Here is a 15,896-nt window from a genome sequence, read left to right as displayed (position 1 = left end):
ACTGCTTTGGAAACTTGGTGTTCCACCTCTGTCGTTTAGGTTATGTATTCATTAACCAACTGTTCAATGTGCTTAAGGCAAATTCTACCATAGCTGGGGAGGAGTCTACCATCTTACCCTCAGAAAGCTTTCTGTTTTCATGGTTCTTTTTTTGTATTTTTTAGGATCTCACAGGTTTTTTTTAAGATATCTGTCCATCTACCTTAGTCATCCAACATCATGGCACAAAGAGTCTTGATAAAAACGCTAATTCCTAGGGGGTGAAGGAAGATTAGTCAGGAGAATCAGGAGTCCGAGGAATTCACATCCTCCCCTGCTCAGCGTGTTCCTGGTTTAAATATCCTTTATTGCTGTAAGATGGGAATAGTTTAATACTACCAAGACACTACATCAATTAGGCCATCTTCCAGTTTAGATGCTGTAGGTTAAAGAATTCTTGAGGGAAGGTCAGTGGGAGTCCTAAGATTAATTTTAAGAAAAATACAGAGGTCTCTAGCTGAGGGAAATGTTGACTATTCAACAATTTCAAAATTATTATTATGTGTATGGCCTGCAGTAAATCATGTAAGGAAGCCACTATTGGTGAAAAGCCATAGGATGCACTGCTGACTGAACAGCAACCTAAGCTGTAACAATCTCAGCCTATTGTTTGGTCTTGGAACCTATTCAATACTTCAAGGTCTCTGTAAGCATAGTCGGATTCCAAACCACACATACTCCTGCAACCAAATCATGGTCTGATGCTTAATGGAAGACGCATTCATCCACTTAGACTTTGGGAATATTGGCACAGATCTTATCTTATAAATGGTGATGAATGAGGTTTTACCTCCACAGGTGGATATTCAGGTTCTGAGCTTACCTGCATACTTGTGCAAATCTGCCATACCTTGGGCTACAGTATTGCGATGTTTCTGAGCATACTTTACCTCTAAAAACCATCCTTGGAGAGCCAATGTCCAGGAGATCATCTGGCTGTTAGAGACTTAACCGGTCTTAATCTGGTCACTCTAAAGTGATGCATGTCGGTATCAAAAATCTCAAGCACAAGTACAGGATGTCCAGGGGCGATACTTGGAGAGACCTCCCATGAAAGGGACTTGGGAGTTCTGATAGACAAGTCAATGAAGCCATCTACACAATGTGCTGCGGTGGTGAAAAGGGCGAACAGAATGCTAGTAATGATAAAGAAGGGGATCATGAACAGATCGGATAAGGTTATCATGCCGCTGTACCGGGCCATGGTGCGTCCTCACCTGCGTAAAGCACTGGTCGCCGTACATGAAGAAAGACACGGTACTACTCAAGAGGGTTCAGAGAAGAGTGACTAAGATGGTTAAGGGCTTGGAGGAGCTGCCGTGCAGCGAAAGATTAAAGAAACTGGGCCTCTTCTCCCTCGAACAGAGGAGACTGAGAGGGGACATTGATCAAAACATTCAAGGTACTGAAGGGAATAGACTTAATAGATAAGGACAGGTTGTTCACCCTTTCCAAGGTAGGGAGAACGAGAAGGCACTCTTTAAATTTTGAAAGGGGATAGATTCCATACAAACGTAAGGAAGTTCTTCACCCAGAGAGTGGTGGAAAACTGGAACGCTTTCCCGGAGTCTGTCATAGGGGAAAACACCCTCCAGGGATTCAAGACTAAGTTAGACAAGTTCCTACTGAACAAGGACATACACTGGTAGGGCTAGTCTCAGTTAGGGTGGTGGTCTTTGAGCAAAAGGGCCGTCGCGTGAGCGGACTGCTGGGCATAATGGACCACTGGTCTAATCCAGCAGCGGCAACTCTTATGTTCTTATGCATAGCAATTTCTGTTCAGAACCCCATGTCCAAGGTACATCTTCCTTAAATAGTGTGACCAAGAGTCTGGTAATCTCCACATACTGATCTATGAACTGACAAGCATATTTGGATATCCCAAAAATGCATGGAGTTCAGTCAGGTTGGAAGGTCTCTTCAGTTGTTGTAAGACCTGCACTTTCTTCTTCTGTGGTCACAAAATCCTCAGTAGATATTTTAAACCCTAAGTAGTTTAGAGATTTCCTGCACCATTGACTTTTTGCAAGGATTAATTTAGCTCTAGCAGTCTTCAATTGTTGGAACACATGTTCTATTTCTGTCAGGTGTTCTTGGAAAGTAGGACTCTTGATCAAGATGTCATCCACATAGACCAAAGTTCCACAGACTTCTGCATACAGAAGTGCTTTATATAAGAAGATAGTGAATCAATCGCTGTTTCAAAATCGGCCAGTAATCGAACAACAGCAATTGAATCGGTGCCTTTTAGTGAATCTGGGCCTGTGTTCATTCGAGACTACACTTGTAGCGGTTTCCAGTGGGGAGTCTTGCCTCAGCAAGGATCTGCCATCTTGTTGTGCCAGACACTGGAACATAGTGGGCTGTTTTGTGATCTTTGCCATCTTTGTCCTGGATTCAGCAGGTTTACAAGGTTTTTGGAAGCATGTGATAAAGCAGAGTGATAAAACTACACAAAGTTTGGGGTGCTAAAGCTAATAAATCAAACAGCCGGGAGAACTTTCTCCATGTGTCTTCACTCCCATCTTGTGACCCCACTAGACAAATTATTTCTGAACATTTAGTTAGCCATTTGGTACTAAATTGGCAGGAACTAACTTCTTGCTAATCTCAATGGCTTGGCAGGTTTTTGGATCCAGCAATTGGGGAAGAAGTTTCCTAGCAGAATCTTGCTCAGAGCTTTGAGAATGGGTTTTATAACCTTTCCAATGTGAGCTTACAAGATACTCATTTTAAGGGATTGGGATTTGTATACTACCTTTTTGTAATTTTACAACCACACTCAAAGCAGTTTACATACAGGTACTTCAAGCATTTTCTCTATCTGTTCCGGTGGACTCAGTCTATTTAATGTTCCTGGGGCAGTGGAGGATTAAGTGACTTGCCTAGGGTCACAGGGAGCAGCACAGGGTTTGAACCCACAACATGAGGGTGCTGAAGCTGTAGCGCTTAACAACTACGTCATACTCTCCTTAGCAATGTAAGCCTTATGTAAGAGTTGGAGATAAGCAAGTGCATATTTGGGAGAGTGAGTTCTGTGAGAAGTGTTTTAGGTTATAAAGCATAACTTTACACCAATTCATGGAATATAGTAAGGTGCATGCTGTAATTTTGTCAGCTATAAAGAATGTAGTGAATCTTGCATTGGTCCTATAAAATGATATTATATTGGGTATAGATGAAGACCTCTTACATCAGGGGCTTCTAGACTCCCATAGAAAATGGCTATGGCTAAGAAGGTTATTTTCCAATACTGGGTGGGGACATTGAGTCCATCTGTGTTGCACTGGCATAGGCATATGTTAAATATGACTTAGAAATTAATAGGGATCAGCAAAATGAGAGGTCTCTTCTCTTGGGGTATTTTGGCCTCTGACAGATATACAAGGATATCTCCAACATATCGGTAAATTTCAGATCTGGTGGGGGGGAGGGGGGCATTGATCTTTAGAGGATGAAGGGGTTTGCATATATATGATTTGTTGGTGAGTGAGCATATGGGTTATATAGGGGATCAAAAATTCATATGCATGGCGAGCTTATAGCATTGCCTAACTCTCTTCTGGGTAAGAGGCAACCAGGAGAGGATTGCATTCTGTTTAGAACTTTCTGGGATGACATTCTCTTGTTCATGTTTATTTATATGATGCTTAGTCTTGTCCATTGTGTGGTGTTGTATTCCAAATCATGGCTTTTTGTTCTGGCTACTGTGTTTATACACTATAAAATAAATAAATAAAAAATCTATAAAAACAAATCTCAAAAGCAGCAAGGTTAAGTACCATAGTGTGAGTATCTCATACCAGCATAAGAGAGCTTTTGAAATGAATCAGTAAGCCTAGAAATTTGTTTTTCTGTGGTAAGTTTTTGGATGCAGCATGAATTTTTGATATGTTGTCATTTTGTTCTCACACATTTTCTCTCTGTAGTCTTGGGTCACCGTCGAAAGAGCACTGAACCAAAAAAGCTTCCAACTACTGAAGAAGAGCAAATATACCTAGAGGGTACATGTGCAGCAGCACATGATGTGAGGCTCTCAATGTTACAGCGCTATTTTAAGGATGTAAGTGCTTACTGATCATTCATATAATGCAGTCTTTCAGTACTATATTTGTTACATTAACAAATTCTGGTTAGGAATATAATTTTAATATATATGTTAATTTTAGCAATAAGCCTTGAAAAAATAAGAAAAGGCAAAAAAAGCCTACCCTCTAGAAAATGGCCAGTTGGAGTTTCATCAGTCTGTATTGCGATTTATCATAATCCAGAAATCTCTCAATGTATAGTACCATATTAATAGTGCATGTATCATTAATAATATAACTGTGATGCTGAGAACACCTTATCCTTATTTATCCCAGGACAAGCAGGCAGCATATTCTCATAGATGGGTAACATCATCCACAGAGCCCGGTATGGACAGAGCAAAAGTATGCTGTCCTCTAACTTCTTATAAGTTTGAAGACTACCCATATTGCGCATGCGTGAGTACCTTCCCGCTCAATGTCAGCTTGTGAGACCATCAGTTCTTAGTTTTCCATGGCGCTAAGAAGACGTGTGTCGTTGGAGTCTCTCCAATTGCGTTACTTTTTTTTTTCCTTTTTGTGTCTTCCAGTATCTATTTTATTCATTAATTTTCTTTTCTTTGATATCTCTTTCTTTTCTTGGAGCACTTCCTCCTCATCGATGTCAGACCAGCACAGAAGGAGACTAAGGAGTCCATCCCATTGCTATCATCGGCACCGTGGCCACAGGTACCGTGGTTACCACACTGTACAGTTCCTCCTTCTGGAGAAAATGTTTTTACATCTCCAGTTTTACAATACATGGACTTCAATTTATCTCTTCAGGATTTCTCTGACCCACAATATTCTGCAACTGGAAGCCTATGGACTTCTGTCTGATAAATCTCCTCCTTCACCTAGACTTAGGTAACCACCAGAGAGCCTTTCCTTTGCCATATTCATAAGGAAAATGGGTCAAGCTCTTTTTGTGCATATGGAATTTGAACCAGAGACAAGAGCCACGCACTTGCCTTTGAGCAGCTCCCAGGGAATGTTTAAAACTCTCAATCCACGACATTATAAGGAACTTCATGTTGAAAAACTGGAAGACTGCCCTGCATATACCACTGGCTTCATCCAATTTGGATTCCCTTTACAGAGTTCAGTCATATTCTGGCTTTAATAGGCCACAATTGCAAATCAATTACTTTTGGTTGAATCTGTTTTAAAGAGGTTGTCCAGCTCCAGATCATATGTCACTGCACCTCCAAGTACAGGAAGTCATATTTGAATAATTTAGGTCATAAGCTATTTCAAAATATGATGCTTACTAGCCACATTCTGAACTGTGCTTTCTATATGGCATTCTATTTTAAGCACTTAGTTCAATGCCTATTTCATTTTGAACATTTCATTTCTTTAGACCAGCACCCTGACTTTCAGCAAATTTCGCATTATCTCCTCAAGACCAGGATATTCATATTGTCGCACACCCGGTACAGGCTGGTCAGAATGGCTACCGGGACGTGCGCAAAACTCCAAAATTCAAACGTGCCTTTCTCAGGTGAAAAGCCCTGCTGGTGGTTCAATATCAGCTAATATATAAAGAAAACCAGTTAGCTGAGTGTTCAATGAAAAATAGAAGTGCTTTATTTGACAGTAGCGTGGAAACCAACACTGTAGCTACTGTCCTCAAAGTCCACATTCAAAGAATAGCAAGTTCAAAACAAAACCAAAATACAGCTCAAAGGAAATGGCTAATAAGTCAGCCAAGGTCTGAACAGCCCTTTTCTTCAGGGTATATCACTGCTAGTCTTAATTAGCTCTTAGTCCCAGACAAGGAAAATCATAATTGAAGAGGTAAGTCACTTTACTTCTTTCAGTATACTGAGATAGCCTGGAATTGTACAGGCTTTCCCCTGCTAGTTCAGGTAAGCTGGCGGGGGTGGGGAGTTGCTGAATCCACTTCAAAAAAACTTGCCAGAAAATGGCCCCACAATCCCAACCCAGGCTCTTTTGTGGATTCAATCCCCTCAACTCCCATTAACCTCAATCAGTAGCAAAATCTTCTTTTCACATGAGGGAAAAACAAAATCTCCACATTCAAAAACACAGTTCACAGTTCTTCCCTAATTGAAGAGAGTTCTTCAGGAGTGGAGCCTTTAACAATGCTTCTCACTCACAAGCAGTTAGCACAAGTCCCAAACAAAATGCAGTGCCAAAAGAAAAAACCCAGGAGAAACTTAGCTTTGATCCATAGCAGTTTCCTCCGGCTCCCAGGGAATGTCCATAGGCTCCTCGGCTTGCACACCATTCAGTAACCTTGGTAGAGAGGGCTCATCCAGATCTCTCATTTCAATCTCATTCTCAGTTTGGAACCTGGAAGCACCTGGCCATGAGTCTCCTTCCAGAGCTGAATCCAGACTGCCTTTACTCAGCTTGCTCTGCTCTATTTGTCCAGCCTTCAGAGAGCCACGCCCTACTCTGTATGGGGGTTGGGCAGCCTGGTTCTGAACTTTCTGCTGTTTTTCTATTAGCCTAAGCAGATGGGGGCTGGGCTGGATAGGAGCTTGTCTCCTATGGGAAGTTTTAACAGGAGCAGCTCTAGGTTTAGAAACCTTATGCTCTCCTCTGGTTTCCCCTTCTCCCAGACCTCTTGTTCTAGGGTGCCCTTGCCAATGACAGAGCTCTGGGAACTGTTTGAAGGAGGGCTGCTGTACTGGTCTGCTCTCCTAACAGTCAGGGGTTTTTGTCCCTTCCCTGGCACAAACCTAACTCTGGTGCCGGGTTTGTGACAATATCAAGATCAATATTTGATGCTTTTGATGTCACTTCCAGAGCATCAGCCTTGTCTATTGCAATGAAATGGCAAGTGTGGCTTAACAAATCAGGCTTGGAACTTGCTCTTCAGGACCACCTTGCGAATTCCCCTTGCATGGGAGATGAACTTTTCATCACAATGGGGAAACCTCTTCTCCCCCCCCCCCCCAGCTATTCAAAAGATTTCCAGTCAAGGACACTGTATGACCTCTCCCTCAGCCTCCAAGTTGCATGATCCTAAACAGTCGACTGCATCTTTTTAAATGGTTTTACACTATGCCACCAATGTCTTCCACAACTCTGGCTCCAAAGCATCCTAGAAGCCAATGTTCTCAAACATCTCAAACTCCTATTCGATAAAAGTTCATTCAAGTTCTTGGCATCCTAGAAGGCCTAATCAGTGCCCTATAACCTCCATCCACCGGAGGTTCATTCGCTCTTTACCATTAACGCTCATCAGCTTTACTGGGGCCAACTAAAGATATATCCTACCTTTTCCAGAACTCTATTCAAACAAGGAGAGTTCTCTATCAATTTCTGACACTAACACTATTGAGAGGCTCGATTCTCATATCGAACCAGGTAGGAGGTCATCTGCTAATCCTCAACCTAAGTACTCTATACATCTTTAAAAAAAGAAAGAAAGAAGGAGAAGAATAAATATATATATATAATAAATGACTATACCCCTCCAGGACTACAACCAGTAACAGTGCTCTCAAAGTCTCCTGAAAGACACAATCAATACCTGTGATTTCTGCATAGGCCAGCTCACCTTCTACATAGAGTGCTAGTTTTTGGCCTGGACTCAATGTAGAAACTGTTGCACAGTATTTAGTTATCATGCTGCACTGCTCAGTTCTAAGAGGTACTCCCTACTGGGTGAAATGGCAAAACTGTGGCCAGACTCTGGATAAGGATTTGATTTCTGGAGGTACTGATGCTTCTATTACTTCCTTATCCAGAGTCTGGCCACAGTTTTGCCATCCCACCCAGTAGGGAGTACCTCATCCCATTAGGGGTTGTCTGACTCATTAACATTGTTGGACACTAATCACCAACAACAACTGGGCCTTGCAGGTCTGTTTCTATAGTGTGGGATAGGCACGTGGGATCTCTTAGAGGGAAGAAGAGATAATGGTTACTGTGGATGGGCAGATTTGATGGGCCATTTGGCCTTTATCTGCCATCATGTTTCTATGTTTCAATAATGGTTGTGCTTCATCTTCACAAGATACCTCTGCACAGGCCTCCAAGAAAATACTTTTTCAATTCTCAGCAGACTTCCCTTAAATAAGAACTCTCATTTTCCATCAACTCTGCAGCAGAGGGGCCAGGAGTTCTACTCCAAATATTTCCTTATACCAGAGAAGACCGGAGGACTGAACCTGTTCCTCAGCCTCTGAATCCGTATCAGGTTTTTCATACAACAAAAGTTTCATATACTATTCCTAGGCACTTTCTACCTCCAATTAGAAGAGAACTGGCTTTTCTCTCTAGATCTCAAGGAAAACTACACACATCTCTATTCTTCTGGCTCACAGGAAATACTTATGCTTCCAGATAGAGACGCATCATATTCAGTATAGGGTGTTACCCTTTGATTTGGCATCAGCACCCAAAGTATTTCTGCTCCTACTACTTCTACTAGTCATCTGCTATTTAATCAGTCATGGGTGTGCAGACTCTTCTCTTGTCAAGAGGAGATTCAAGTCTCTTTGAAGCTAGCAGAGCAACAGAATATTCTAACAGTCATTTTAATCAATCTTTTTCAGCCTCACAAGTGATGTCTTCCTTCATCTCCATTCCGTCAAAATCTACTTTGCTTGGGGATTTCCATGCTTATCTCTTCTTCTCTGCCAGCAACTGCAACTTTGCGCAATTGCATTCCAGGTTGTGTTCTCATTGTTGGATTCCATTTAATTTCTTCCAGCCTCAACAACCCAGCTTCTACCTGCGTTCCCTTGCATCCCTGTGCTATAGAATTTCTTATTCACATTTCATCATGATTAAACCACCATGAGAAACAAAACAGGGGAAAACAAAACCACAAATACAGATATGCAAAAGGCAGAATGGAATTGTCCAAACCATAATGATGTGCACAAATAAAAGTGTCCTCCAACTCATCTGATAGTGTAAAAAAAGCCTTTATTCATCCAGTAACACAAAAGTTCATCCAATAACACAAACCACCATGATTCTCATGGCTCCATAGTAACTGAGGCAGCCCTCATTACTTTTACTTCAATTCCATGTCAAGGAGTCCATTCCTCTTCAAACTTTTCAACTGTCTGGACTCAGAGTGAAAGATCCCTTCTGCCTACCTATCTACAGTATAGGCACTTCACAGCCTTGTTCCTGGCTCCCCATGCGTAAAAACTTCCCTCTCTCTATTACAGTGTTTCACCAGCATAACGTCTTGATCAACTCTCAACTAGAGAGCTGCGCGGGGACAGAAATCCCACCCGTCCCCACCCATCCCCGCCAAAGTCCCACCCGTCCCCGCGAGGAATCCCACCCGTCCCCACGAGGAATCCCCTCCGTCCCCACCCGTCCCCGCGAGGAATCCCCTCCGTCCCCGCCCGTCCCTATAAACTTCAGAAATAGTTATTTCATTTAATTATGCTACTGAATTAAAGGCTCTGGTAGAAACCCATTTACAAATAAGCAAAAAGACTTTATTAATTTGAAAATATTAATTGGGAAGAATACATACTTTGTAAACGGGTTTCTACCAGAGCCTCTAATGTTTATAAATTTTTATCAACACAACTAATATACTACTTTATCCTGAAGCAAAAAAAAAAAAAAAGAAATAGAATTCTTTTCCTACCTTTGTTGCCTGGTTTCTGCTTTCCTCATGTTCTCATTCAATTCCTTCCATCCACTGTCTCTCTTCCTTCTGCATCTTCCATTTGCTCTGTTACTGTGCCTCTCCCTTTCTTCCCCCTTCCAAATTGGTCTGGCACCCATCTTCTTCTCTCCGCTCCCCCCATAGTCTGGCATCTGTCTTCTTCCCTGCCAGCGTCTTCTCCCTACTCTCTCTTCCTCATTTCCTTTCAGTGTCCTTCTCCCTCTCTGTCTTCCCCATGGCCTTTCAGCATCCTTCTCCCCCCTCTGTCTTCCACAAGTGCTTTCAGAGTCCTCCCCCCCGCCCTTCCCATGGCCTTTCAGCGTCCTTCTCCACCCCTTTGTATTCCCCCATGTGCTTTCAACGTCCTTCTCACTCCTCTGTCTTCAAGTGCTTTCAGAGTCCTTCCCCCCCCTCCTGTCTTCACCATGGCCTTTCAGCGTCCTTCTCCCCCCCTCCTTCTCTACCGCCCCGGGTGCAGCACAGTCGGCCAGGTCCCCTTACTTTTGTGACACTTCCCCGACCGACCGACAACAGCCCCGGTCTGACAAACCTCCCTGCCCTTAACCGCAAATCTAAATTACCTTCTTACAGCTGCTGTAAGAAGGTAATTTAGATTCGCGGCTACAGGGCAGGGAGGATTGTCGGACCTGGGCTGTTATCGGTCGGTCGGGGAAGTGCCACAAAAGTAAGGTGACCTGGCCGGCTGTGCTGCAACCGGGACGGGGTGGGGCGGACCGCCCCCCTCCCTTGGTAGCCACTCGAACCGCGAGGCTACTCTCCTTCTCCTTACCTGCCCTGCCTGCAGCACAGAGCCGAACGGAAGTCTTCCCGACGTCAGCGCTGACGTCGGAGGGAGGGAGGGCTCTGTTTAAGCTTTGTTTAAGCCCTCCCTCCCCTCCGACATCAGCGCTGACGTCGGGAAGACTTCCGTTCGGCTCTGTGCTGCAAGCAGAGAAGGTAGGGAGAAGAAGAGCCGCGCGACTGAGTACATCCAGCCCCGCAGGAGCCCCGCGACCCTCGGAGGCGTCCCCACGGGATCCCCGCGACCCTAGGGGGCGTCCCAACGGGATCCCCGCGACCCTAGGGGCGTCCCCACGGGATCCCCGTGACCCGAAGGGGGAACCCGCGGGATGCACGCGGGATTCCAGTCGTCCCCGTTCCCGTGCAGCTCTCTACTCTCAACACGATAGTTTTACCACATCATGTACACACAGTTTATTTGCTGGTATCATCACAAGGATTGGACTCTAAACATATATCCTATATCATCAGTGCTGTATTACCTTTTTTGCCTTTCTCATACAAACAATAACTTCAGCTTTTGAGTAGACAGCAATCAACAACAATACATGCTTATCTCACCTCTGTCAGTCTTAAGTGCCATATCAGTACCTTTGGGCACAAACCATCGGGATAAATGTCCATCGTTTTCTTATTTCATAAAGGTTCTAATGATGTCAAAGCCTCTAATCCAACCTCCTCCTGTTGTTTCAATTCCACAGGTAATCTTCACATATTTATCAGTTTATCAGGTACTTTAGCTAGATTGTGAGTCTTCGGGACAGATAAGGTAGTTTTTCTCAAATACCTAATTTCATTTTAGTTTGATACATTGTAAACCACTTAGGTCAGCAAAATGCAGGAGCGGTATATCAAATCTTAAATAAATATATTGAAATATCCTTTTAAGAACATAAGAATAGCCTTACTGGTTCAGACCAATGGTCCATCAAGCCCAGTAGCCCGTTCTCACGGTGGCCAATCCAGGTCCCTAGTACCTGGCCAAAACCCAAGGAGTAGCAATATTCCATGCTACCGATCCAGGTCAAGCAGTGGTTTCCCCATGTCTTTCTCAATAACAACTTGGACTTTTCCTCCAGGAACTTGTCTAAACCTTTCTTAAAACCAGCTACGCTATCCGCTCTTACCACATCCTCTGGCAATGTGTTCCAGAGCTTCACTATTCTCTGAGTGAAAAAAAATTCTTCCTATTGGTTTTAAAAGTATTTCCGTGTAACTTCGAGTGTCCCCTAGTCTTTGTAATTTTTGACGGAGCAAAATATCGATCCACTTGTACCCGTTCTACTCCACTCAGGATTTTGTAGACTTATGACTTTATCAGCACATTGCTTATCTAGTAGTCTTCACTCATTGAATTCCTTCTGTGCACAGATCCAGTAGATTCCAATCTCTTAATACTTGATCTACTTTACTCATCATGTCAAAAGATAGACTTGTTCTTCTCACTCATCTCACCTTCCTACTAGCGGTAGCCTCCAGTATTTATTTCAGCCACTCTAAACTAAACTAAACTAAACCTTAGGTTTGTATACCGCACCATCTCCATAGTCATAGAGCTCGGCACGATTTACAGGAATTGAGATGAAAAAAGGAACTCCAAGGGAAGGATGAAGATAGGAGGTAAGAAGAGAGTTTAGAGGACTAAGATATCAAAGGACTAGGATATCAAAGGAGGAGGGAGTGTTACATTTTTGAGAAAAGCCAGGTTTTCAGATGTTTACAGAAAAGTTGGAGAGAGCTCAGGTCCCGAAGAGGGGAGGTAAGGTTGTTCCAGAGCTCGGTGAATCTGAAGGGGAGGGAAGTCTCCAGCTTTCCTGGGTGGGAAATGCCTTTTAATGAGGGGAAGGATAGTTTCAATTTTTGGGTAGTTCTGGTGATATTAAGATTTGAGGAGTTCCAGAAAAGTGGAATAAATGGAGGAAGGATGCCGTGGAGGATCTTGAAAGTTAGGCTGATGCATTTGAAGTGGACTCTGGAATTATCGGAAGCCAATGAAGCTTGGACAGGAGCAGTGAGACGTGATCAAATTTGCTTTTTGCAAAGATAAGCTTAGCCGCGGCATTCTGAATCCGTTGGAGTCTGTGAAGGTTTTTCTTCGTTAGGCTTATGAAGATAGAATTGCAATAATCCAGTCTGGAGAGGATGATGGATTGGACGAGAATGGCAAAATGCTTTTGCTGGAAACAGGATCTTACTTTCCTCAGCATGTGTAGGCTGAAAAAGCATTTTTTTTATCAGGGAGTTGAGGTGGTCATTGAAGGACAATGTAGAATCAATGATGATGCCCAGGACTTTGCTGGAGAATTCGAGTTGCAGAGTGGAGCCGGAGGACAGTGGGATTGAGGTGGGTAGCTGAGCTAATTTTGGGCCGAGCCAAAGTGGTTTTGTCTTGGATTCATTCAATTTCATTTGGACGGTGTGGGCCCAAGACTGGAGGTTCGAAATACAAGAGGATATGTTCTCTGAGAGATTAGTTAGGTTTGAGTCGGTCTCGAGGAGGACAAGGATGTCATCAGCATAAGTGTAAATTGTTTCAAGGGGGGATAGATGGAGGAGTTTTAGAGAGGACATATAGATGTTGAAAAGGATAGGAGATAAAGGTGAACCTTGTGGGACTCCAAAGATTGGTTTCCAGGGGGAGGATAAGATGCCATTCATGTTGACAATGTAGGATCAGGAACGAAGGAATTTTGAGAACCATTCAAGGACAGTAGAGGAGATGCCAATCTTGGAGAGTTGGTAAATTAGAATATCGTGGTGGACAACGTCGAAAGCAGCAGAGAGGTCGAATTGCAGGAGGACGGCAAACTTGTTGCGAGAGTGAAGATGTTGAACTTTAGAAATTAGGGAGGTCAGTAGGGATTCGGTGCTGAAGTTGGGACGAAAGTCATATTGGTAAGGTAGGAGAATGGAGAATCTCTCAAGATAAGATGAGAGTTGGGTCGATATGGATTCGAGCATCTTGGTTAGGAGAGGGATATTTGCTATTGGGCGATAGCTGGATGGAGTGGAAGGGTCGAGGTCAGGTTTTTTCAGTAGAGGGGTTAAGGCGATATGGCCTATTTCTAGGGAGAAAAGGCCCGAATATAGGGCGGAGTTTAAGAGTTTGGTAATGGAAGAGATGGCCTGAGTGGGTATTTCCTCGTAGAGGTAGGAGATAAAAGGGTCTAAAGAGCAATTGCAAGATTTCAGTTTGAGGCAGAGTTTAAGGATGAGGGATTCAGATACGTGCTCAAAGGCACTCCAGGATCTGTCGGCTGGGATAGGGCTAGAGACCATTAGAGTAGGGTTGGAGTCAGTTAGCACCATGGAGTTGTAGGAGACTGCAGGTGGGAAGGAGCATCGTAAGGTAAGTGACCTTTTCATTGAAGAATTTTGCTAGGACTTCGGCTAAAGGAGAGGAGGGGAGAGAGGTGGAGTCTTTTTTGGAAGTTAGAGAGCGCCAGATGTTGAAAAGTGTACTACTCTGGTTGTTGGATCTGGAGATTTTATCGCCGTAGAAGTTCTTCCTTGCTTTTTTTAGTGCTGAATTGTAGAACTTAATATTGGCTCTCCAGGACTGTCGCTCTATAGGGGAGTTAGATTTTTTTCCATTTGCACTCCAGGGCTCGACATTTCTGCTTTAGTTCTCTGTGATATGGGAGGTACCAAGGTGCTTTGCAAGGGTAGGAGATGGATTTGGTGGAACGGGGGGCGAGGGAGTGGTAGGTGGACTCGGAGAGGGCAATCCAGTTATGCCAGTCGGTTTCTGAGTCTGCAGGCTTAGGGGCAGAGGAGAATTGTTTGAGAAATTTAGTCCAGAACAGGTCACTTGAAATTTTTTTGTGAAAGGTAATGGAATTAGAGGGGCGGGGTGGAGCCCCAAGATGCGACATGAAAATGGGGAGACAGAAGGTCCCAAGGAAGTGGTCGGACCAGGGGACATGTTCCCAGCGAGTGTCATCGGCTGAAGTTTTGTAGGCGGTGAGATCCAGGAAACTAATGAGGTCTAGAGTGTGTCCCTTTTCGTGGGTTGGGGATGGTGTAGGGGGGGAAAGCCAAGAGAGGTGAGGAAGCTCTTCAGTTCAATCGTATCCTTGCTGGTGTTGTCGTCAAGGTGGAGATTGATGTCCCCAATGATCAATAATCTTTGGAATTTGAGGAAGGCGTTTGAGATGGTTTCGAGAACGAGATCAGAGGATTTGTTCCAAGGGGTAGGTGGGCGATATAGAAGTAGGATACCCAGTGGGTGAGGTTGTAGTTCGTCATTGACCGAAGCAAGCATGTATTCTAGAGAGGAGTGGCTCTATAGAAGTACCAAACTTTTCCAAATCATATTGTCTTCCTGGGAGCACTGTATTTCACTTAATGGACTGTAAACCTGCCTTGGCTTCCTGCCTACATTGGTCTATGCCATTCCAAACTACAGATCGTCTGTTATTGTCCTTTAATCCCAACAGACTAAGAACATCGGTAACCAAGAAATCAATCTCTCTGTAGTCAACGGGCTTCCTATCATGCTGCTATGCTCGGACTGGGCTGCCACTGGACAATAGTGCTCCTGCTCATGAAATAACTGTGGTGGCAGCCTTAGTAGTTACTCCATTCCTCTGTTATTGTGGTCATTGATGAAACAGATTTCCACACCATCCTTTCACATCTCATTTTTGTCTGTAGCCTAATTCCAGATGGGATAGTCGGTGTGGCCAAACAGTTCTACAAAAAAAAGATATTTTCTATTAGTCACCAACTCCCTCCATCCCATTCCTAGTAGCTTGGGAGTATCATTTGTGAGAATATGCTTCCTGCTTGTCTTGGGATAAAGCACAGTTACTTACCTGTAACGGGTGTTATCCAGGGAAAGCAGGCAGAAATTCTCACAACCCTCCCTCCTCCCCTAGTTGGCTTCTTAGTTTGTTTACTGAACGGATGTTCCCATGAGCTGAAGTTGGTGGGGGTGGAGGGAGGCACTTGTGTTCAAACTTCTAAGAAGTTAAAGTGACAGTACTCTTTTGCACTGTTCGTACCAAGCTCCATGGATGAAGTTACCCATCTGTGAGAATATCTGCCTGCTGTACCTGGATAACACCTGTTACAGATAAGTAATTGTGCTTGTCCTATGCTTTGTGGGACTCTAAGCAAGGCCTTTAGTTTGCCAATCTAACATGGGTTAATCAATGAACATGTTTCTCTGATGAGATGAATTAGCAGCCTTACTGCTGAGTAACATTGTTACTTTGTGGTGATGGATCTGTCCTAGAGCTTTCCAGGAAATTCTCAGACATCTTTCTAGGTATGTGTTGTAGCCTCCATGTCCCTGTAGTATACAGCACATTGCCTTGTTTTTTTGTTTAGATATGAAAGTGTTTTGTTCTGAACAGCAGCGATCCTCA

The 15,896-nt window shown here is 43.7% G+C and overlaps 1 protein-coding gene across 8 annotated transcripts in view; it reads left to right on the top strand.

Moving 5' to 3' along the window:
- The window catches only part of UBR3 (ubiquitin protein ligase E3 component n-recognin 3), a 533,613-nt gene that overhangs the window by 370,337 nt on the left and 147,380 nt on the right, over nt 1-15,896 (top strand). For all 8 annotated transcript variants that reach the window (XM_033944451.1, XM_033944455.1, XM_033944453.1 and 5 more), the window contains one exon: nt 3,969-4,102. In XM_033944451.1, the coding sequence (XP_033800342.1) occupies nt 3,969-4,102 (134 nt within the window). The remainder of the gene's footprint in view (nt 1-3,968; nt 4,103-15,896) is intronic.

Source organism: Geotrypetes seraphini, chromosome 5, assembly GCF_902459505.1.
Source record: "Geotrypetes seraphini chromosome 5, aGeoSer1.1, whole genome shotgun sequence".
Lineage (NCBI taxonomy): Eukaryota > Metazoa > Chordata > Amphibia > Gymnophiona > Dermophiidae > Geotrypetes > Geotrypetes seraphini.
This window is presented reverse-complemented; position numbering and strand designations above follow the sequence as displayed.